At 40.0% G+C, this 22,091-nt stretch overlaps 1 protein-coding gene across 7 annotated transcripts in view; it reads left to right on the top strand.

The window, feature by feature from the left end:
* The first annotated feature begins 263 nt into the window (after positions 1-263).
* pdlim7 (PDZ and LIM domain 7) overlaps positions 264-22,091 on the top strand; it is a 31,356-nt gene continuing 9,528 nt past the window's right edge. For 2 of the 7 annotated variants that reach the window (XM_044206282.1, XM_044206281.1), the window contains exons 1-7: positions 264-430; positions 2,847-2,945; positions 10,129-10,283; positions 15,978-16,005; positions 16,915-17,111; positions 20,548-20,702; positions 21,199-21,235. In XM_044206282.1, coding sequence (XP_044062217.1) covers positions 404-430; positions 2,847-2,945; positions 10,129-10,283; positions 15,978-16,005; positions 16,915-17,111; positions 20,548-20,702; positions 21,199-21,235 — 698 coding nt within the window. In that variant the 5' untranslated portion in view covers positions 264-403. Of the gene's footprint in view, positions 431-1,781; positions 1,936-2,846; positions 2,946-10,128; positions 10,284-15,977; positions 16,006-16,914; positions 17,112-19,384; positions 19,402-19,898; positions 19,941-20,547; positions 20,703-21,198; positions 21,236-22,091 lie in introns of those variants that run through there. The other 5 variants (XM_044206284.1, XM_044206285.1, XM_044206283.1 and 2 more) reach the window with 5 other exon arrangements.

Genomic DNA, 22,091 nt, shown 5'->3' with positions numbered 1-22,091 from the left:
CCGTTACAGGTTCAAAGGGCTTTATTCAAATATTTAAAAGAAACAGGTATAATATCTCTAGAATATAAAATCTATAAAGTGTTAATTTATTTTTTTGTTTGTTTGTTTTGTTTTGTTTCCCCCCCGTTTGTTAGTTTTGGTTAAAGTCGTGATGTTTCACACTCCGATACAGTAGGTGGCGGCATGCACCTTTAACGTTGGTTTGTAGCCTGCCAGTAAATCGAAGAAGAAGAAGAAGACTTCTGACGTTTCAGCCGAGTCCTACTAAAAAGATTTTGAGGGAATGATCCTGCTGCTCACCAAGGGGATCCACGGTGGCTTCCTGACGTCCGCTTTAAGGAAGTCCGAAACTTAGCCTGCTTACCCACCGGTTAACTTTTTTTATCCAGTAAACTGACTCGTGATGTCTGGCGAACAGGGGGGACAAGAGGTAAGCGAATTAATTTGTCCTGACATCTGAATGCATTCCTTCGCGTGGGGTGTAACTTTTGAAAGCCAACTTTTTTTTCACAGTGTAAGTTGAATTGTATGGGATGTGTTGTGCGCCTCACTGTGCAGTTTATGGGTTTGGCTAGCAGCTCGGAATCACCAACTACTTTGTTAGAGCCGAGAGTTTGTAGAGGTTTCGTTTCCCATCTTGCTATTTCTATTGTGAATGTTTAAGGTTTATTTCAAGGGCTGCACTGCGGTGGTGTTACTAGTCTTTAGTGTTCAAAGTGGAGCCTTTAATTACCTGTTGCAAATGATTGTCTTGGACACACTGAAATTCATTAAAAGTAAGATATAAAATATATAAGCGTGTAATTCCGTGTATTTGAGGATATTTACAACACAAAGTACATGTTCCTATAGAAATATTATAGTGACACCAAAGGAGATTATAAATAGCAATACCATAAACAGGGACAGGTCACTTGAATGAGTACCACAGGCATTACTAGCATATTTATTGGCTTAAGCTGATGATTCCTCCAATGGCTTAATATAGGGGGTGGTATTTAATGAACTGAAATGCATTTATATTCATGTTGTTACTTCCACTGTTTTATTATTATCTGTTTAAAACAACAAAATAATCAATTTGCAGTGTGCTGTTATCACAAGTAAAAATCTAACCCCCATTACCTGTTGCTGCGGTGGGTCTTACCATTTATTGTCTCAAGCTGTCTATCTCGTAATTAATTTCCTTGGCTCCTGGACTTCTCTGTAGGAGGTGTAATATGAGAAAAGAGACAGTAAACTAATCCAAGTTTTGCTAATTAAGACTGTTGATATAATTGTACATAAATGCATAGACAACCTTGCACCAGTACATAAACATAATAAATGGATACAAATGAAAACTCTTAAGGATTTCCATTAAATTAGCAGGTTTGCAGGTTTTTATGGATGGGCTTATTTGGGGTGCTTGGCTGGTTGGCTTTATAGTATTTTAGACAAGGACCATTTGACTATTTTTTTATATTATCTATGAGCACACCCCTATTTAAATTTTTACTAGCTCCTCTGTTGCTTTAAGAACTTGATGTTGAAATATAATTGCTGGTTTGGTTGCACTGTACTTCATGCCCTCCAGAAGGAATGTAGAATAAGCTTTACTTCAGTTGTGGCCGTCTGCCTCTTAAGTACAAAATCCATTGACTTTTATGTAGCAGGCTTTTGCCAGAATATAGGGGTAGTTGACGTTACCTCTCTCCGTCCTCCTCTACCCCCTTTCTCTCTGTGACTCATGTGGGTGTTGGGCTGAAATAGTTTGGTGTAGTTTTACATTCCTTATATAGCCTCTGAGGAGTGAGGAGAGGCTAGGGCTTGCCTGTGTCACAGACAGTGTTGGGGGGTAGGGTTTGCCAGCAGAGAGAGAATCTGCTTGCCCTAGCTTACTGACTCTCTAGCTTTCTCTCAGGTTTGGGCTATCGACCGGCCATTGAGGACGAGGTAGGTTTGCATGGTGGCGTCTTGGGTAGCTAGCTGTGTGTCACAAAGTGCAATGACACCTGGAAGGGTTGAGGAGGAGGAGGAAGAGGAGGAGCAAGAGCTGTGTTGGGGGTGTAGGTACAGATGGCAGTGGTACAGATGTAACTCACTCAATTAAGAGCAAGTGACATAGCCCTACATCTCAAGTTGCCTTTGGTTCTTAAAATTTGCCTGGTTATTTAGTGACTTGCCATTAATTGTCAATAATTAGTTCTGGTGAAGTTATTTCACGCTTTCATGGTTTAACAGTTCATATTATGTAAAATGTAAAAAAATGTCAAGGCAAATTTTTATATGCTGTGGGCCAGTGTTTCATTATAGTTCACTTTAATTGTTGAATTATTCATTGAATACAATGAGTTGGCTATACTCACTCTGAAAAAAGAGAAAAGCTGTTGAATATCACTGCTGTTCTTATTGTCCAGTAGATTTATGATGCTGATCTTTTCTGTGGTACTCATTTGCAATGTAGTGTACTTTGTTACACGCTGATTATGACGCAAGGGATAGCAACCCATTAGTTTGTGTGTTGATAAATGTAGGAACGTTGTGTCCCAGCATCTTGTAAGTAATGCAAATAGCATAATTAAAATAGTAAGATTTATTATTTCTACCAAAAGACATATTCAATGAATTACTGTAACATGGTTATTCTTAAAATAAAACTTTTCCTAGATTTAACATTATATACTCTGAAATAAAACAACTTCAGTGTCAGTTTCTGTATGGAACATGTGTGTTTGTGTTGGAAACAATCAGACAGCCAGCAACTAGGCTGCTTGTATTAAGCAGAATAGGATGTGTGGCCTCAAAAACCTTTTCCGGGCTTTCTGACTAATTAAGACACCGTTTCCTCCTTTGTCTTCCCCAAGGCTATGAACGTATACTCTGTAACCCTCAGCGGCCCAGCGCCTTGGGGCTTCCGGCTGCAGGGTGGCAAGGACTTCAGCATGCCCCTCACCGTATCAAGGGTAAGACACTTTTTGTTATTGGAGTCCGCTTTTGTACTGTGCTCTGCATCTGTGATCATTGAGGTCTTTGCACTCTTCTTGAACATTTACATGGAGGATTATCCTTTTTAAAGTCATTTATATGCCTCCAAGCTTCTGTATAAAAGCCTTGGCCTATTTTATTAGTGCTTAGTGGTTTTGGTCTCCACATAATGACCCTACGTGAGCATATTCAAGTCATCTTTTGCAGACTGTGGTGTTAATTTTCATATTCTATTCATATTCATTTTCTACAGTATATACCAGCCCTTAATAGTGTTAATCTGTTGTTTGCTTTGCAGTACTTTGTACTCTCCATGTTAGGTCACTACCTCTTTGCTGAATAAATTTTCAAATGCTCTATAAACTACTGTCGCTATGAAGAGAGCAGCAACCACTTTCCAGGCCTTATAAGTGCAGTGATGCTTTGCCTGACAAACACACAGGCTCTCACTTGCAGCCACACACGCATGCACACATAAAATCATTCCAACATTGCTGCCAGCTATCGCACACAGATCTAGCATTCTATTATGCACTCTTTCTCCATTGACGTTGTTATATTGCTACCTTAGAGCCTGGGGTGATCTATAAATGTAAGACTGATTTTACATTTATTAAATCATCAGTTCTGTTCAATATTTGCAGTTTTCTATTTTAGAGATAATTAGGAGTTAATAAGTAATTATATGGGTCAGGCCTTAGCCTCACAAGGTTACCCCATATAGTCTGAGTCTTTAAATTCTTTGTTTCTTTGTAGTTGCCAAAAAGTCACACACATAATTATAACATTAAGATGAAAAGCTGTAAGCAAATGATGCACTATTTTATGTTGCGTTGATTAGTATGGCCTATAGCGTCTACAGTGTGTTGTAAGTAGCAATGCATTGAGTTGTGTGTAGAGCTGACGTAATCCTGCGGTGAGGGCAGCAGTTATCATCAGCCTTGTCAGTACATGCCTTGTATCTGCTCCGCTCTCTGGCAGGCATCGCAGTCAGAAACACAATGTTCCCCTTGGATTCATGACAAGAAACATTTTCTTCTACCCATAAAAGACCAAACGGATGTAAAAACCTATTTGACGAATGGCCCAAAACAAAGCAAGGATTTTTGGTGGGATATAGGAGTTGACTTAAAGGGATTTCAGTCTAGACGGGCAAGGCAAACTGTAAGGTGAATGTCAGAGGGTGCGTCAGTAGTTGTAGTTGAATATTGACTGTGTAGGATGCCAGTTTTTCTGCAATCCAGGTACATTACGCATGCTGATTATTTTCCTCACTGACAGAAATATGGCTTACATTTTCTGTATTGCAAAGCCTTTCCCCGCCAGTCTCCCCATACATTTAGTTTGTCTAAGCAGCTTGGTGTGAAATTGATAATGGCTTCCATTCTGGAAAAAAACCCCAGTACTGCTAAGATTGTTGCCTTAATGACTGGTCAGTGGCTAATATCATTGTGGCTTGTTCTAGTAGTTCACCAGGCCTCAGGGTACAGGATTTGTAAAGCTGTGACAGGTTTTCTCTCTTTACCGCTCACAGACCGTTGGCTCTCCCCCGCCATTGTCATAAAAGACTGGACAGTGAATCACACAGTCACAGAGGATGAAAACAACCCAACAAGGGGATGTAAACCTCAAAGATATATGGTATCTCTTAGTAACAGGAAGAAACGTCAGGCCTGCACTCACTGGGCTGACATTGGATACATTTAGTGGGTGGTCTTTCTTTACTTTACTTTACTTTAAAGCGATTACACATCAAAGAACATATGGAGTGACAGAACAAAAGGCTCAGTAAAATGCTGTAAGGCAAATAGATTGCAAGTGATAACTCCTGAAAGATCAATGCATTTAAGTGTTGTTGTTTTTTTGTTTTTTTTCAAGATTTGATGACAATTAGTGTTGTTGAGACGGGATTCATTTAGAGCAAATGGTTATTTAGTTCATTTGAGTTATGGCAGATTGTGACATTATCAATGACTTCATATTAAATAATTTACCCTGTATTTGTTGTACTGTAAATGGGTATTCTGATAATCTTTGTATTGACTTGGAAATGTGAGTGTGTGAGTGTGAGTGTGTGAGTGAGTGAGAGAGAGAGAGAATTCGTATATATGTTTCCATGCTCTATGAATGCGCTTGTTTCCTTCCTCCTCTGTCTACAAGCCTGGAAAGCTATGCTTTCTCAGCATTCCTGGGATTTTTCTCGTATCCACCCTGTCGCTGCCAACAGACAATCCTCTTGTCTCCTTTCTGTGTCTAATATGTCTTCCACACACACTTTTCTCATGCATATGATGGACTCCCTGGGATACTTTTCCAGTGAGATCAGAGGAAAGGAGACCATGCCAAGACAAACTGTTGCCTCGCTGTGAGAGGAAAAATAACTTTTTGACCGTAGCATAATATGTACACACCCATTTATCAACTGAAAAAATCCGTACATAACCTTTTATTTGCCTTTTTTTAATATCAATATCCCACTTTTTGTTTTCTTAGCCTTGTGTTAGTAGATGCATAAAAACTTGCAAGTGAAAGCTTGACCTTTCACCATCCCATTAAGGAAAAACAAAGGAAAAAAATAATAATGAGAAAGCAGTGTCTTTCTCTGTTTAATTGAAATGTTATACCCGTTTCAACTGACACAGTGATACTGGGCACAGCTGTATGTTTTCCGGAGACCTGGCTTCTTGACCCTCCTCCCAGCCTGGGTTTAACATAGGTTGAATGCTGCTTGGCACTGGTGAACTGATATTTCAGTGGCGAACCCTAATGGGGTTGGGAATTTAATGTTATTGGCATTTGAATAGTATTTAAAGGGGTACTCCAGTGCTTTAGTACTGCACTTCCATAAAATTTGTGGATCCTACATTTTCCATAATGCAGCTCGATAGTGTCTTTTGTTACAACCTGGGCAATGCCTACGTCTTTTTCCCACCTCTAGTTTGTAACACAATTTCTATTATAAAATTTGCAGTCTCCTGACATCATCAAGGTTATTTCGGCAGACTTCAAAAAGCTCCTCCAAAGCCACAGGAGACATTATACAAATGTTTTCACAGAATGAGTGGGACTAACCATAACCAGTAAACTGGACTTTAGGGGTAAAATCTGTGCCCCTTTTTAACAAACGACTTGGCTAGACCAGAAAAACTAGAACTTAACTTTATGTGGTTGTCATGTAATGTAATTCTGTGGTCTTGCAGTAGTGTCTCTGGAACTACAGTTGTTGGCTCGAGTCTCTGTGAACACCTAAAGGATTATCGCCGACACAGCCGTCTCATATGAATGGGTCAAACATGGGTTAACGTCCAGTAGGTGTGATCCTGCCTCCGGAAACATCCTACTGTGTCTTTACCCTTTTCTAACGAACCTTTTCTAACTTTTTTTTTCTTGAATTTCTCTAGACCTCTGTGACCTTGAGAAGACAGGGGTCTACTTAAGTAAAATTATACCTCTTTCAACAGGAAAGGCATAAAATGTAGGAAGCAAGATGTCGTCGTAACACTGTTTCATTGTTGCTTCAGTTGGGTCTACCCCAGTCTGAGGCAGCCCAACAACCCCTCAGAGGAGTTTCTCCGCATATCTGCCCCAGATCTCGTGCCATCGCGATACCATAAACATTATGATACCATAACTGAGCTTCCTGAGAACCATCTGGTTTCCATCGACAAACACATGCCACGCCGCTGAAATCAAATGTTCAGAGGAAATTACAGATGATGTCACGTCAATAATCGAGTTATGGAGATTTGTTAATATCTCTCCACCACCACCCACAGCTGGATGTGTCATCGAGTCTTCTATTCCTGGTTCTCCGTGTGCGTCTGTCTGACTTGAAGACCATCTGTTGCTTTATCACTTGTATACTCTTAGACACTCCCCTTCTCTCATACACACACGCACACACACACACTCAGGAAAAGGAGGCCTTGTTAGAGGGGTGAATTAATAATTCAGTACTTACTGATAGATTGCCCGCATGGGGCATTTCTTGTGTGGCTAGTTGGAGGTGAATGTCTTATGTTTGGATCAGTGCAGCAGTGTTTTAAGGTGAGTTAGTGCTAGGTGTTCCACTGCAGTCATTACAGGGGGACCACATACTTGCAGGTTTGGTTTTCCATTTCCCAGAGGGATATTTATGGCTTTGCATCAGCTGTGCTGTGTGAGTGATGTAAGGACAGACTGTCTCTTGGCCCTCAAATAGCCGTGGAAAGAATAAAATTGAGCTGGTGCAGAGTTACAAGACCAGTATATCTACAGCTGTAGATAAACTTTAGTGCATTATTAGTTTAACCAAAAACAAGAGTAGCCAGCCCAGAGCGAGTATGAGGCCCTGGCTGACCTGCAGGGTCAGTCAAGGGAAGCACTTCAAAGGTGAATTCAAGACGTTGCATTTTGAAAGGTTGGCTAGTGCTTTGAAATTCGATAGCATACCAAAACAGCTCTGCTGCTGTGCTCTGCCAAAAAGCCTTGAAACAGGCTAGTAACTGTTAGGCCAACCCTGTAGTTGTGAATACCTTCAGTGGCACAAACGTCATGCCATTAGTGTGAAGTGCAATCATATTTGCACAAAATCATGTATGACAGGATGCTTCTTGTCGTTTGTTACGTGTGTCAGAGGAATATCAAAAAGCCTTCTTTGTGGTATCGTCACTGCATGACGTTATCCTACATTGTGGCTACGTCATTATGTCAGATCTCTGGTTGTTGTGATGTACAGTGCAGTGTGTTGCATTCAGGAACATGTTTTCCACTGTCCTTCGCCGTATTGACAAACTGCTGGGGTGGTATTGGTTTTCCATCCACCCCCTACCAACCAAAGGTCTGAGCGCAGCAACTTTAACTGCTGCCTTCTCAAGTGAGGGAGCAGCTGCACACTGAACCTGAGCCAGGAGCACAGGTGTCTGTGTCCATCAGTAACTCAACTCACACAGACACGCATGCGCAAACATATACAATCTTTATGGCTTCATATAGTCTCTTCTTTTTGTCTCACCTTTACATTTGGAGGTCAGCAATATAGGTAAAATCTGTAATGATGGTTTGTAATTTTATAGTACATACAGATGTGAAAATACAGTGAAAACCAACATAAAATGTCTGAGTAAGGTGTTGGGCCACCATGAGCCTCAGTGCTCCTTGGTATATACTCTCCAAGTCTCTGAAACTCTGCTGGAGGTATGAACACCACTCTTCAAATAGATATTCACTCATAAATTGTTTTGTGTTCCAAAATGTGTAGGTGTTTATTTGGGTTGAGATCTGGGGACTTCATACCAAATGATTTTCATCATTTTCATATTCATCAAACTGTTCAGTGACCCCTTGTACTCTGAATAAATGAGGAATACAAGAACAGAAGGAATTCAAATGTTTCCACAGAGTTTTCCTTTAATTCCTCACCTGTCTGTATTTCCCATGATATTTTATCAAAAATAGAATTTTGGCTCTTTCCGTAGACCCAAAATCCCACCCCTATTTCAGGGTTAGCTTGCAATAGCTTAGTATCTATTGCTCTCCTGGTTAGTAACATTTTAACATCTCTCCCTTTTTAATTAGTTGAACAACTACAGCTCCATTGAGGCTTTGATAGTGCTTCTGTAGCTAAGGCGCTAACAAAATCTTTTTTTTTTTTAAATTTTTTTTGTAAAATGACATGGTGCTCAAGTTTTGCTATCCAGTATAATAGTAAAAAGGGGGATGCAGCTCTCCGTAGTGACCTCAGTGGTATTAAGCCAGGCTGTGCCCCTTCTCAGAATGCCACTTGTGTCCATGCCATAGTTGTTTCTCCACAGTGTAAGCTGTTACAACTCTTTTAAGTTCTTCCTAAACTGGAGAAATTATTTCTTTCTTAACCCCTCTAATTGCTTCCAGTGAGTGCAAATCAAAGGCAATTAAAGGGATGTTTGAACTTGGCTGTAAAATAAGTGTAGCTTGGATTGCGTCTGAGTAATGCATTTCTTCCTATTTTTAGTTTTGCCATGTTTAGATTCAAGGCGGGCTTTAACTTTGTTGTCTTTATGGGCTTCAGAGTAGTTTTTCAGCCTGAGCTGTCATCAGTTTACAGAGCATATTACCTCCCTGCTCACACAAGTGTTTATGTTTTAAAGTGCAGTATCAAAGCGGCAAGTATGATCGCTTAGCTGAACATGGCAGAAAACTATTGATTGAACTGCTGAGTCCTCTGAGCTTTTGATGAGCTAACATTTGCAGGGATCCATGACATCAGAGAGTAATCCTAATAGGTTTTTTTGCCAGAAATCCTGGCACCCGCTCGCTTATCTGATGCTGAACACTTTGTACTCTGGTTATCTGAGAATTTGACACAAGTCTCGAGTTTCATTAAGCCGCATGGGCGAGCTGACTAAGCCCTTACTAAACACGATTTGGCATCTCTGCGATGTCGTCTAGAACCACTAATATACACAGCAGACAGTGTGTAGTCTGTGTACATGTAGAAAGCCATTACTACCTATATAGACTATGTCAAGTTCTTCCTGTTTGTAACAAGACTCCAGCCCTTTGCTCTGACTCAGTATGTCTGCGTGTCAGCCCGAGAGGATGATGTCATTCTTTTGTCAGTGAAACTGTTCAATGACTTACCTGTATGGATGAAAAAAGTAGATGGGTTGTTCCAGTAAGCGATGTGACTATTTGTAACATATGGTCACTGTCTGCAGGGACTCTTTCAGGAGTTCCTTTCATGATCTTAAAGGCACATCTGCAATGAATCATATGCTGATGACTGATGACATCATGATGACCTATAATGCCTGTTTCCAATAGTGTTGAGTGAAATATCTCGGCTGGCTTGTCAGACCCAGACATACAGACTCCCTGAGTTGATCATTAAGTGTTGTTAACAGATGTTAAGCAAACTCAACTGAACATGAGTTTTTGTGTGTTTGTGTGTTTTGCTTTGAGTTGCTGATGTATGTGAGATAATGGGAGGTAATGTAGTCACACAATGAAATTTTAAGTACTTGTTTCACCCTGGTTTTGAAAATAGCATGCCTCGCTGACTGGGATAACAAAACAAAAGTGCCCCTGGTGCTGCCCCTTAACATGTTTTCATCCACACAACTGTCGTCTCCTGTGAAAACCCTGTCCTCGTGTACCTGTAACTTCTCTCTGGTTTCTGTCCCTGTGTTCTCTTTTCTCCAGCTGACCCCGGGTGGGAAGGCAGCTCAGGCTGGCGTCGGGGTGGGAGACTGGGTGGTGTCCATTGATGACTCCAATGCAGAGGACATGACCCATGTGGAGGCACAAAACAAGATCAGAGCAGCAACAGACTCCCTCACCCTCACCCTCAGCAGCAAGTAAGTCATCTGGCAATGCATGATGCAACAAAACACTACATGATCACTCGCCCTCCATTTTATCTCGGTCAAACACAGCAGCATAAATCACCACAAAACACACATCCTCCTTCATTCTTTGGAGAGATAAAATACCATAATGTCCTTGAAATTTGCCTCTATATGACAGATAGTTGCAAAACACATTGGTATTAAAGTTATCTTCACACACATTCCATTATTTCATTTCCCCTAAGGCTCAAACTAGTTTTAGGTTTTGAGTTGAATTTCATTTCACTCATAAGTCACAACCCCCACTAGTACATGCTGTCTGTTTTTTTTTTTTTTTTTTTTTAATTTCAGCTTTCTATCCTGTTTGTCTCTTTGTATATTACAGTAATTAGCAGGATATTTCAAAAACAACTGATCAGATTTCAGTGGATTTTGGTGAAAAGTTAGTCCATGAGCCAAGTTTTGGAACAGATAGCACTACCATATGGTCATTTATAAAACACTTTAAGCTTTTGCTCATCAATCCTGAACTGTGAGGCTTAGAAAGAAAATTATTTCTCTGAGTTCCTGGTCCAACCCATGTCTTTGCATAAAGTTGTGCCCAATTCCACCTACATAGATTTGAAAAGTTTTGTAAACTGCAGTATTCTTACTCCTACAAATTGTATCCAGTCTTCACAGAGTTGGTGCTGTGCATAGTATATTTAGGTGGTCTAATTTTAGGTTTTTCCTATTTATCCCATGCTGTTTTTCTACAAATGTATGCCAAAGTCTTGCTGGCATGGCCTAATTGAAACATTGCTAAACTTATTGAATGCATTGTGCAATTGCCACCACATTCATAAGACAGGTGCACATATCAGCCCAGAATTTTGCACTACTAAACCAAATCAAATATTCCCAGGATTAAGGTATTCTCCAAAATTCAGCATCACATATCACAAAATACATATATTGATTACCAATCAGTATGTATTTTGATGTTAATTCAAATCTAGATGCAGGTTAACAGCCTTTCAACATTATAATTTATTAAAGTAACAAGAGGATTGTGCGGTATTGGAGGTACATGCTCTCTGGATTGTTCCTAGCTTAGTATTACAGTAATAGTCTGTCCTTAACATCCTAAAGAAGCAAGAGCAGGAGTGAGTAGTCTGCATTTAGCAGCAGATATGCATGCCAAATGCTGTCAGGCGGATACACTGGCCTCGGTTGAAAACCATTTTCAGAGGAACCATGGGTACCTTGCATTATGCCTCAGCTTTGTAATGAAATTAAAGGAACTCTTTCTTCAAATTAAAACACTTTGTTAAGTATGAGCCAGGAAAATATATATATTTTTAAAATCTTGCTTGAGTTATTTTAATTAGCACTGGATAGCCTTCATACAGGCAGCACTTATACCTGCTCACATAACACCTGCCAGAAATTCCTGACTGATAAACTATCTCTGTAGAGTACAAGCCAAAATGTTTCATCAGGAGCTTAATTATAAGAAAAAGATTTCCCTCCCAAAAAAAGATGAAATGTAACCATTTGAGAGCTTAAAGCCTTCAGAAAATGAAAAGGTACTGACTTGTTAAGTAATAAAGATGAGCCTTGCTGCTGTCATGGGACTCATTTTGATTTTGTGATGCTCACAGGTAAAGAGGTTGTGATCACAGCTATTTTCACATCCAGTCCATTTGTGGTTGCCTGCCAAGAGACTCAGCTGTTAAATTCTGACAAACCTTCTTTGTTTACTTAGTTTGTTGAGAGTCAGAACAGCCGCATTTACGTATATGACCAGAAACTAATAGTTTCAGATCATGATGGATATTTGCTGTATATTGTTCAACATATGCCTGGCTCCTGTCACATTCATACAGCATTGGTGTCTGCATAGATCACTAAAAACTGGTCTACCAGTTCACGTGTCCCTGCCAAACATTAGCCGGTTCCAGCTTCTCAAATGTGGTGATTTTCTTTGTCATACATGATAGTAAACTGAATATCTGTAGTTTTTGGACTTTTAGTTGGATGAAACAAGACATTTTAGGACACGACCTTGGGCTGTGGGAAATTACAAGGGCATTTTCACTATTTTCTGACATTTTATAAGAAAAACAATTTAATCGAGAAAATAATCAGCATATTATTCTATAATAAAAACTAGAAGAGTGCACTCAGTAGTGCAGATCTCTGCTAGGCCTGGTATCACCAAATGGTGTATGAATAACACGCCAATGTCTTAAGTTATGTCGCGTGTTATCACAACGCCTTTTTTGCTTTTCGTGTGTCATTTCACGCCATTTAGTCTCTACTGACTTATATTGTGCAGAGACGGTGTGTTATTTTATGTGCGAATGTCACAGAAAAAAAAATGTCAGGTGACGTATCCTAAAGAGCGACAAACTCCAGCTAGCGATGAGGTCGGGGTGGATGGATAGGTCAAACAAACACAGGACTTTCACCCAGGAGGCCGCTGTTCGTGTCCTGTGTGAAATCAAAAGTCAACTTATTTTGACTTGCGTAATGTATTTAATTTCTTTAGCGTCACATACGTAACTAACATACTTACCTACCGGCCGTTTAAGAGGAGTGAGGAGTCAAGGGCGGTATAAAACAGAGCAGTCAATAAAATAAAAGTCAAATTGTGACTCACTGCACCCACGGGAGGTCCTTGAAGATACGTTCATAAATGTGCACAAAAAATATTAGGCTGATGGGTGCAGTAGTTTGTGAGATTAGCTGTGGACACACACACACACACACACACACACACACACACACATAAAGTAAAGATTAAGCTAGTTCATCAATTTAGTTTGAATAGGTGGGTGGACGGCAAGAGTTACTGTATCTGCTTGAGATATTGTAAAAGATTAGGCTCTTTGCTAGCAAAGAGCTGCAATTCCTGTTTTCCATACAGCCAACATGACACATTGCTGACGTTGCATGTATTTTTTTTTTCTGCAGAAAGAGGTTACATTACACTTCGACCTACTAAATGCCTTAAAAGGAGTGTGAGGGTTGGAGTTTCAGAGTGAAAAGGAAGGAATAATTAGAAAAGGAATCTTGTTGGACTTTGTGTTGAGCAGATAAGAATCAAGAAAAGTGACGTCATGCTCTCTGCAGAGGGATGGATGGGGGTTAGTCAGTTATCATACATGAGCCAGAGGTGCCTCCTTCCCCCTTATGTGAAAGGAAGATGAAATTAGGGTGTTGATGTGTGATATGTGTTAAGGGGTATTGCATATCAAAACTAGCTGTGACTTTGTATGTGACTTTTTGTTTAAAAAAAAAAATAAAATCAATGGCAGAAAATATTGTTACTGTGCATTTTAAAACACAAGTCATGAGTGTATTTAAGGAAAGAATAGTTTTCTTCTTTTACTTTTTGTCTCATAGAGAGTGGTGTAATGTTTTGATAGACCTGTAATAAGCCAGCATGTTTACTTAACATCAGCCATACTTTTCCTGCATTCTGTGGTTCGCCTCCTCTATTTCTCATGTCCTTGTTGAGTTCGGCTATTGTAAATATTTCACATTTTTCCACTCTTTTTTTATTTATTTATTTATATTTTTTTTACCCATGACTCCCTTCCCACGAATCCCCAGTCTCTCTCTTCATCTCGCCCTCTCCTATTGTTATTATACTGTAAGACAAGCAAATATTATTTTCCTGAAACACAAATTGGAGACGAGCTATTGTCAGTTTTATTTATTTGTATCTTGGCTGCCATCCACAGTTTCTTTTATGTCGAGAGGAGGACAGCTGCACGGTGATGAGATATGGTCTATTGTTTGGTTTAGTGCCTCCATTTTGTTCAACACCAATGATCATCTCCTGTCTTTTTTGCGGCAAGGTTTAGGCTTTATCCAGAGCCTTTTTATAGGGAGTGGAATCAAAAAAATATGGGCAATAGATTTACGGCTTCAAAGACAGCAGATCATGTTGCATTTACAGGGACACACTAGGTCCGTATTTCAATGCTCACTGTCAGTGATTGGCCTAGAGGTTTCTGGTTGGAGTATGTCGGTGACGTGTGCAAAGTTGATTACAGTATCATGGGAGATTTTGGGGGGGGGTTCTGACTTTATCTAACATCAGCTTGAAAGCCGAGCATGCATCAGCTAAAATAAGTGACCTGTGAAATGAGGCAGGAAATGATCTCATACAGTGTTCATATTCAGTTTCAGCAGAGGTCAGACCTGGTCCAAGCAAACTAACTTATTCCATGAAACGGTGACTTAATCATCTCCACATTCGTTCACTGAAGTCCAGTTTGCCAAAATAAATACAGTGCGTAGCAGCTGTCATACACATTCCTTATATCCCTGATTTTAAGCGTGACTCATCAAATTATGGGTTAAAGAGAGCTGAAGCACTATAAATGTCACATTCATTTGTCTTCCCAGAAGTGTGACACGCACAGACATGTAGACAGAATGCCTTCCTCCCCTGCTCCTCTTTCTGTATCTATACAGCCCTGTTGTCATTGTGACTTTAACATTGCTCAGTGGTTGAGCAGGCAATGACATGAGCCGTTATATATTTCTCATTGTCACAGGAAGCACTGCCCATTGTTTTGTATGTGTGTTTGTGTGATTGTATGAGGGTGACTGCAGCGCTGGTTCATTCTCGCTTAACCCTGTTGTAGCTTTGTGTATCATCAACATTGGTCAGGGGCTGGTAGTGGTTTATGTTTAGCTATTTTAGGAGCTACCAGCAATATAAAGCTGGGTGCCTCTATGTTTAATGTTTAAAGATATTTTAATGAACTGTCTGCTGTGTTGCTCCAGTCAGCAGAGGCACCGCAGTAATGTGAATCCTGGGATTAGAGTTAAGAAGTGTACAGCACTGTGGCACTTGCAGTATTCTTAGTCTTGGATTGTCTGCAGATTCACCCACCCAGCTATGTGAAAAGTAGTGAGGTTTTGGTGTTTACAATGCCACCACAGAGAAAACTGTGTTTTACAACCTGGTTCTTTCTCCCATCATTTCTATCATTTGTACCATCTTTGCAGATTATCTTAATTGTGGAGATATGGGTGTAAGGGGACTCTGCTTGAGACAGCATTACAGTGGAGTCCATGGGGCATTACAAACCCAAGCAATGCAAGCAAACAAGTCCAGCATAACCTGATTATCTAAACCACATATGAAAACAAAGGAAGTTATAACTGAACTGTAGTTGTAAACATCCTGAATCCAACTGTATAATTTGCAGGGCTACTTCTTGGTTCAGTTGTACATGCGTGCTCATGTAGTTTTATGATGCATTGGATAATTCTAATGGACATTTTGAGTGCATTCTCTTCTATTCTGACATCTATCAATCAATGTTATTTATTTTAGATTTTGTCATTGTAATTTAAAAGAATGCATAACACAAGCAGAACATCGTAGTTTTGTGTCAGGAATAGTGTTTGTAACTAATAGTGTTAGTTGTAATAAATTTTAATAAACTATTTTTTCAGTTTGAGTAATATACTCATAAATTGTTCATTATATAAAATCTAAAATAAAACATTATTTTGGAAGGAGATTCAACACAGCAGCGTCCTGTTAAGGAGGCTGTCTCAAACACAACCTTTTGACTGAAACATTGCAGACTTTTGTGATTTGGAAATTACAGTGCTCAGTATTGTAACTTAAATTAGTGAATGTGAGTTTGTTGTAAATATGCACAAATAACTCCCTGTCTTTTCTTTTCACAGAGCTTTCAAAGCGGGTGGAGACCAGAAGGTAAGACTATATTTGTCTGAAACATTGCGCTCACCTCTGTATGTACACTTGGATGCTTTGGCATGGTCTGCTACTGGACTACAGTGACATTGATTGAATTTGAAACTTCCTTTAATCGTTGCTCACAACTGGCCTCAACAGTGTGTTATGTCACTTTGTGTTTAAATTTATCTGATTCACCTGTCGAGCTCTCACAGAGTCCATGCACTGTGCATTAGCAAAGCATCAGCGAGTCGCTAAATGAGTTATTTGCTGGATGGAGTGTTGTGAATATTTCTTTTTGGAATTTCCTGTGGTTTATTTTGCACAATACCTTGCACAATCCCTGATACCAAAGTTATACTGATACATTTAGTTTCACTGTCAAACCCCTTGAGATCTACTTGCCCAACTGATTACAGTTTGTACAGTACAATGGTGTCATGAACTGCTTTGTGCTGCACGCTGTTTTTAGTAAAGCAGCAGGAACATAATACTTTCATAAAGTCAATGTTCCATTTTAGTCTGTGTTCTTTTGCAGTCCATGCATAATTCTCAGTGAGAAATCTCATTAGTGAGACATGTCAGTCAAATATGACAGTTTCTCACTTTGAGCATTTTCATTTTACCAGCAGTCGCAGATTACTTTGGCTAGTCCGTGGCAGACTGCCAGTACAAATAAAATGGCTGTGTTCACACTTCTTAAGCACTTCTTCCGTGTGCAGAAAAAAGCCAGCAGGCTTAGACAGAGATGCTCCTGCAGCCCGGAGTAATCATTTTCTCTGAGCTAGTATTGGGCTGCACTGGAAGCTTTCTTAACATAAAGCTTGGGATTGTACAACAGCAGACGGAACTTTTACTGTGTGTCAAAAATGTCTAACGGCATGTTGTGCGCTGTGCTGCATCGTCTCCCTCTCCACACCCTCACAGGACTCGCTTGCTTCGGCTTCTGTTCAGCCAAAGTACTCCTTTGCCCCCAGCACAACCATTAACAAGATGGCGAGGCCATTTACAGCAGGTGGTGGTAGTGCCAACTCAGGACCTGCTATTAAACCTGTGGCCTACTCGCCTAAACTTAACACTCCGCACTCACAGGGCCGTGCCAGCATGCAACAGCCACAGAACGGGTAGGTGGATAAATAAACACTATTACCTTTGGAACCCCAATGTGACTAATGTGGTTTTAATGGTATTTTGATGTCTCGTTATTCTGGTTTTACACTAAAGAGAAAATAACTCCTTCAGGATGTCTAAACTGCATTATGTGAAAAATTTACTTCAGTGGATTGCCAAAATGATGTCAGACTTTAAGAAACATTTCAGAAAAGATAAACAAACAACAAACAAATGTGTGCTGACTCAAGGCTGAGATCAACTTAATTACTCCACTGTCTGCCGATAATTTAACAAACAAGAGTATAAACCTAGCTATTGCGAAACACACCAGCAGTAATAAGCTGCTATTATAGATTGTGGCATGATAGACTCTCTCTATAGAATAATTCAGGGAAAAAGGAGGAGGTTGTCAGCCTTTTGTCAAAACCTGATCTTGTCTGCCTTTATCATACAGAGAAAAACAAACACTTTGTTTGCATAGCAAGGAATATTTAGCTGACATATGCAATTCAAGCTGGCTTCCTTCAGCTGAAAGACCACTACAGTGGAATTTATCAGATGACAAAAGCTGTTTTACAGTCAGACAAAATATAACAAACAAGCTTCAAACAATAATATAAACCAGCTTCGTTTCTTGCAAAACAATCCACCTTTTTAGAATGGATTTGCTATTTCAACAGATGAGTTATTGACTGGAGATGGAAGATACAAGTAATAATCATAGTAAGTCAGTAATATGCTGGATAGAAATGGCAGATTGGATTTTCAAGTCGATGAAAATACTTTGGAACTTACTCTGCACTAAACTTTAGAGTAAATGGTATTTCTCAGTTTTTAGAAGCTGTTTCGTTTGTCATGGCAACTCGCTTTGTCACATTAGTCACAAGTCATACCTCCAAATATACATTTAATTACATCTCTGTTTGTATTATGCTTAAAAATAATTCACTTCTGTAGTAATGTCACCAGAAACTTCCATTTTCTTTTAAACAAATTCCATGATTCTCTCCACATTTACCGCACTGCAGAAATTATAGGACCATGCAGCTAGTTATTTGTCACATCAGAGTAATAGTGATGGAAAGTCAGCATCATGGTGTATCTATTTACTCTTTTTAACCACGGTAGGGTCAAAATGTATGAATTACATACATTTTATGGGCCAAAAGTTAAAATGATGTCTTACCAGCTCTAAGATGGAGCCCTTTGTTCAATTTAGCTTCTGATCTTTTGGTTGTAAATTGACATCACTGCTGTCTATTAAAATTAAGTTAATGTTCCCATGACCAAACTCTTGTTGCTATAATTATAAATGTCAGTATTCTCCAGTTTTTATTTTCAGTTTTCAGATTTTACAAGGACTCCAGGAATGGATCAAAACATATTTTTAATGATCCTGAAAGTGGCAGTATGGCATGAAATGGTCTTCAAGGACTGGCCAGTCTGGTTCCTGTAATTTGGGTCATGCTAGTGGTCTGACTGCAGCCGTTGGTGAGATGTGGTCTGTTGCTGTATTTAGCCTCACTCATAAATTGTGCTGAGTTCTCACACAGCTTTTACTGCCCTGTGCTGGATTATTTAACCAGCCTTGCTTCCTCTAGAGGGGGCTCATATGGTTGTGAAGTTTCTCTGTAGATGGGCGAAACACATTACTCTGGGCCATCTTTGAGAAGAATAGAGCCTGATTATAACTGTCAGCCCACTTTTGATGAAGACATTGTTGGATTTCTTCAGACAGTAAACAGTTCGATGCAAACTGCATATGTCTAATGTGTCTAGGCCTGTCCTATTCAAACAGGTTTTGTTTGTACAGAGTGTACTCTGACATCATGATGCATCACTGCTGTGGCATTTAGCGTTGTATTAGAGCACAAGAAAAAATAGACTAACTGCGATGGCAAATTAGGTGATTTATTTATTTATTTATTTTTGGCAAATTCTACAGCCATTTACATAACTCTAAAGCATTTGTGCACATGGGTGAGAGGAGCGTTAGGCAAATGTGTTTGTGCCAAATCTACTGAGTCATTTTGGGTCAGGCTCACAATAGATGATTTGACAGACCAACAATGCCGTCTTTCTCACACAGAGCCTGTTGACAATAACAGCATGTCTCACGTCACCTCTTGCATGTTTTCTGCATCCTGCTGTATTTTTGGTCTTCTGTTGTGTGCAGCCTCTGTCATATATTGACATGTTCTGGTTTTCCTTCTGTTTAACTCAAAGCTGAGCTCTGACCTCTTTCTCTCATTTTCTGTTTTCCTCTTTTCTTTTAACGCCACAGATGGAAACTCTTGACAAGTTAGTATATTTCTTTTTGCATTCAGTACAAAATAATGTTTGCTTGTTTTCCTTTTTAAATTGTCATTCACACTCACAAAAAATGATGACCATGGTTCCCAACCTTTTTTGTCTTGTGACCTCATAAAACAAAGCAGTGTGTGTGCAACCCCTGACTGGTTGCATATGTTTACTGGTTGTGACCAATTCAGTGATTTAAAAAAACAAACAAACTGTTTTTTCTGCTTTCCTATCCTGTTAACCATCTCGTGACCTTCTGGGGGTCCCTATCCCCAGTTTGGGCACCTGTTTATTTTCTATTTCCTTGTAATTCACCAGTTAAACTGAACCATTTACCATTTCATTCTTTATATTGGACAATTTTAAGTTACAATCAGAACTAAACTAGAAACATCATAATGTCTTAAGCTGTTTATTGAGTTCCCCTCCTATCTTCTGTCTTTCCTCTGTTAACTTCATGCATTTTGTCTTTATTTGATCTTTGGCCTATTTTACAGGGGTGAAGCAACTTACTATGATGATATGTACCAACACTCCAAGTAAGGGGCAGCTGCATGCAGGCTGGTTTGTCAGCTTTAGTAGGTTAATATGGCCAGGCTAGATATGACAAGAGAGAAGAGCTGATGCTCTTGGGTAGATTCAAACATTGGGTTTACAGACAAAGATGCCAGTTCATTAGTAACCATTCATCTAGCATCCTCTACTTGCTTTTTGATTAATGCATGCTGCAGTTGACCTGCAACCCTGTTGAATATGTTTGAAAGGAAAAACATGTTTTGTTCTTGAGTAGTTCATCAAAATGAAAGCTTTAATATGTAGTAAAATGTTTCCACAAACAAGGCCAGGTACTGTAGTCTGCCAGCTTTTCTCCCACTGATTCTAATGACAGTTATAAATACGATCTGTAATGTGGTAATGTCCATTTATAACGGTCTATAGTGTACCCATGAGAAATCTTAGTAATGGGTATCCATTAGCTTGCTTATTGCGTGACCGTGATGCCGAGCATTAAGTGCTGCATGATCTGTTCAGGATGTCCTCTATTTTCGAGGTCACCTGATTAGCTGGGTTGGTGTGAGTGGGTAGTCCCTAGATGGGATTGTGTTAACCGCGTCTGCCGTGTGCTGCTGCTGGGTGTGTGTGCAGGCACGGCCTCAGGGTGGAGAACCTGCCGTGTTTCATCCCCAACGACCGCAGCAAGAAGAGGCTGATCCAGGACACCGAGGACTGGCAGCCCCGCACCGGCACCACCCAGTCCCGCTCCTTCCGCATCCTGGCCCAGCTCACAGGCACCGACTTCAGTAAGTCGGAGACCATGCCTGGCATGCTCACGAGAGTGAGACAACAGAGTGATGGGTTGTGGGTGGTTTCTCTGGTAGTCAAGATGAGGTGTAGGTGGAGGCCTGTGACTGAGCAGTTGATCTAATGTGATCTGATCATAGAGAGCGTGACAGCAGAGTGAGTGACACAGGAAAGGTGGATAACAGGGGTGTCATGTTATTTTTCAGCTGTGGAGAGGGGCCTCAGCTGTCAGGTGGCAGCTGTCTTCAGTGACACCCATTTTTTCATGACTGTAACTAGTCTGACAAATCGACTGCACATCTACATGTTGTTTATTAAAACAGAGGCTGTGCAGGAACAGCACCCTTTTAATAAAATGCATACTATTACTTATCGTGTTTGCGCTGGTATGTGATCAGCTATTTGACTGTTTGTCTGTCAAAGGCCAACAGTAGGTGTGTGTCACCTTGCTTATCAGTAAGGCATGCTGATGTGTGTCTCTCCTGGATCTCTCAGTGCAGGACCCAGATGATGAAACCATGAAGAGGTCCAGGTAAAAACTTGTGTGTCATTGATTTGAACACGTCCGCCTTCTCAGTCAAGTGTCTGTGTCTGTGCATTTGTGTGTGGAAGCTTCAGTTTGGCAATTATTTAAAAGAAAAAAAAAATCTTTTTAAATCTACCTTCAGTTATATGTTGTTGTTGGAATTTTGCTGCGTTGGCATGTGTGGTGTGATTTAGACATACTTTGTATTAAAAAGGAAAATTACGCCATGAAGCAGATTCTTGGGGAAATACCCTTATTCACTTTCTTGCCGTGAGATCGATACCGTTCTCGTGTCTGTACTCCAGCTAATAAGCCAGCAGCTGTTTAGCTTAGCTTAGCATAAAGACTGGAAATGGGGGAAACGGCTAGCCTGGCTCTGTCCAAAGGTAATAAAATCGGACTATGTGCACCTTCCTGCACCAGGCTATTTCTCAGCCGGGCGCTGAGAGGCTTGTTGTCACTGTGAGGTTGCCAGGCAACCAGCAGAGACTCTGGGAAGTGACTATGCCCAGTAAAGATATACAGAATGGCATATATCCCCCTTAAAGCCACAATGTGTCCTATACTGTGTTTTATACTTTGTTTTTTGTATGGTTAAATAAACAAGATATAACCTGTTAAATAGTGTGCTTTAGAGGTGCTGGTAGGTGGATTTTGTTACCTTTGGACAGAGCCAGGCTAGCTGTTTCCCCCTGTTTCCAGTCTCTGTACTAAGCTAAGCTAACTGGCTGTAGCTTCATATTTAACTGACAGATATGAGAGTCCATCTTCTCATCTAACTCTTGGCAATAAAGTGTATAAAGTATATCTCACAAAATGGCAAACTATTCCTTTAAGTTCACTTTAACATTTACCTTCCAAA

The sequence above is a fragment of the Siniperca chuatsi genome, linkage group LG8 (assembly GCF_020085105.1).
Source record: "Siniperca chuatsi isolate FFG_IHB_CAS linkage group LG8, ASM2008510v1, whole genome shotgun sequence".
Classification (NCBI taxonomy): Eukaryota; Metazoa; Chordata; class Actinopteri; order Centrarchiformes; family Sinipercidae; genus Siniperca; species Siniperca chuatsi.
This window is presented reverse-complemented; position numbering and strand designations above follow the sequence as displayed.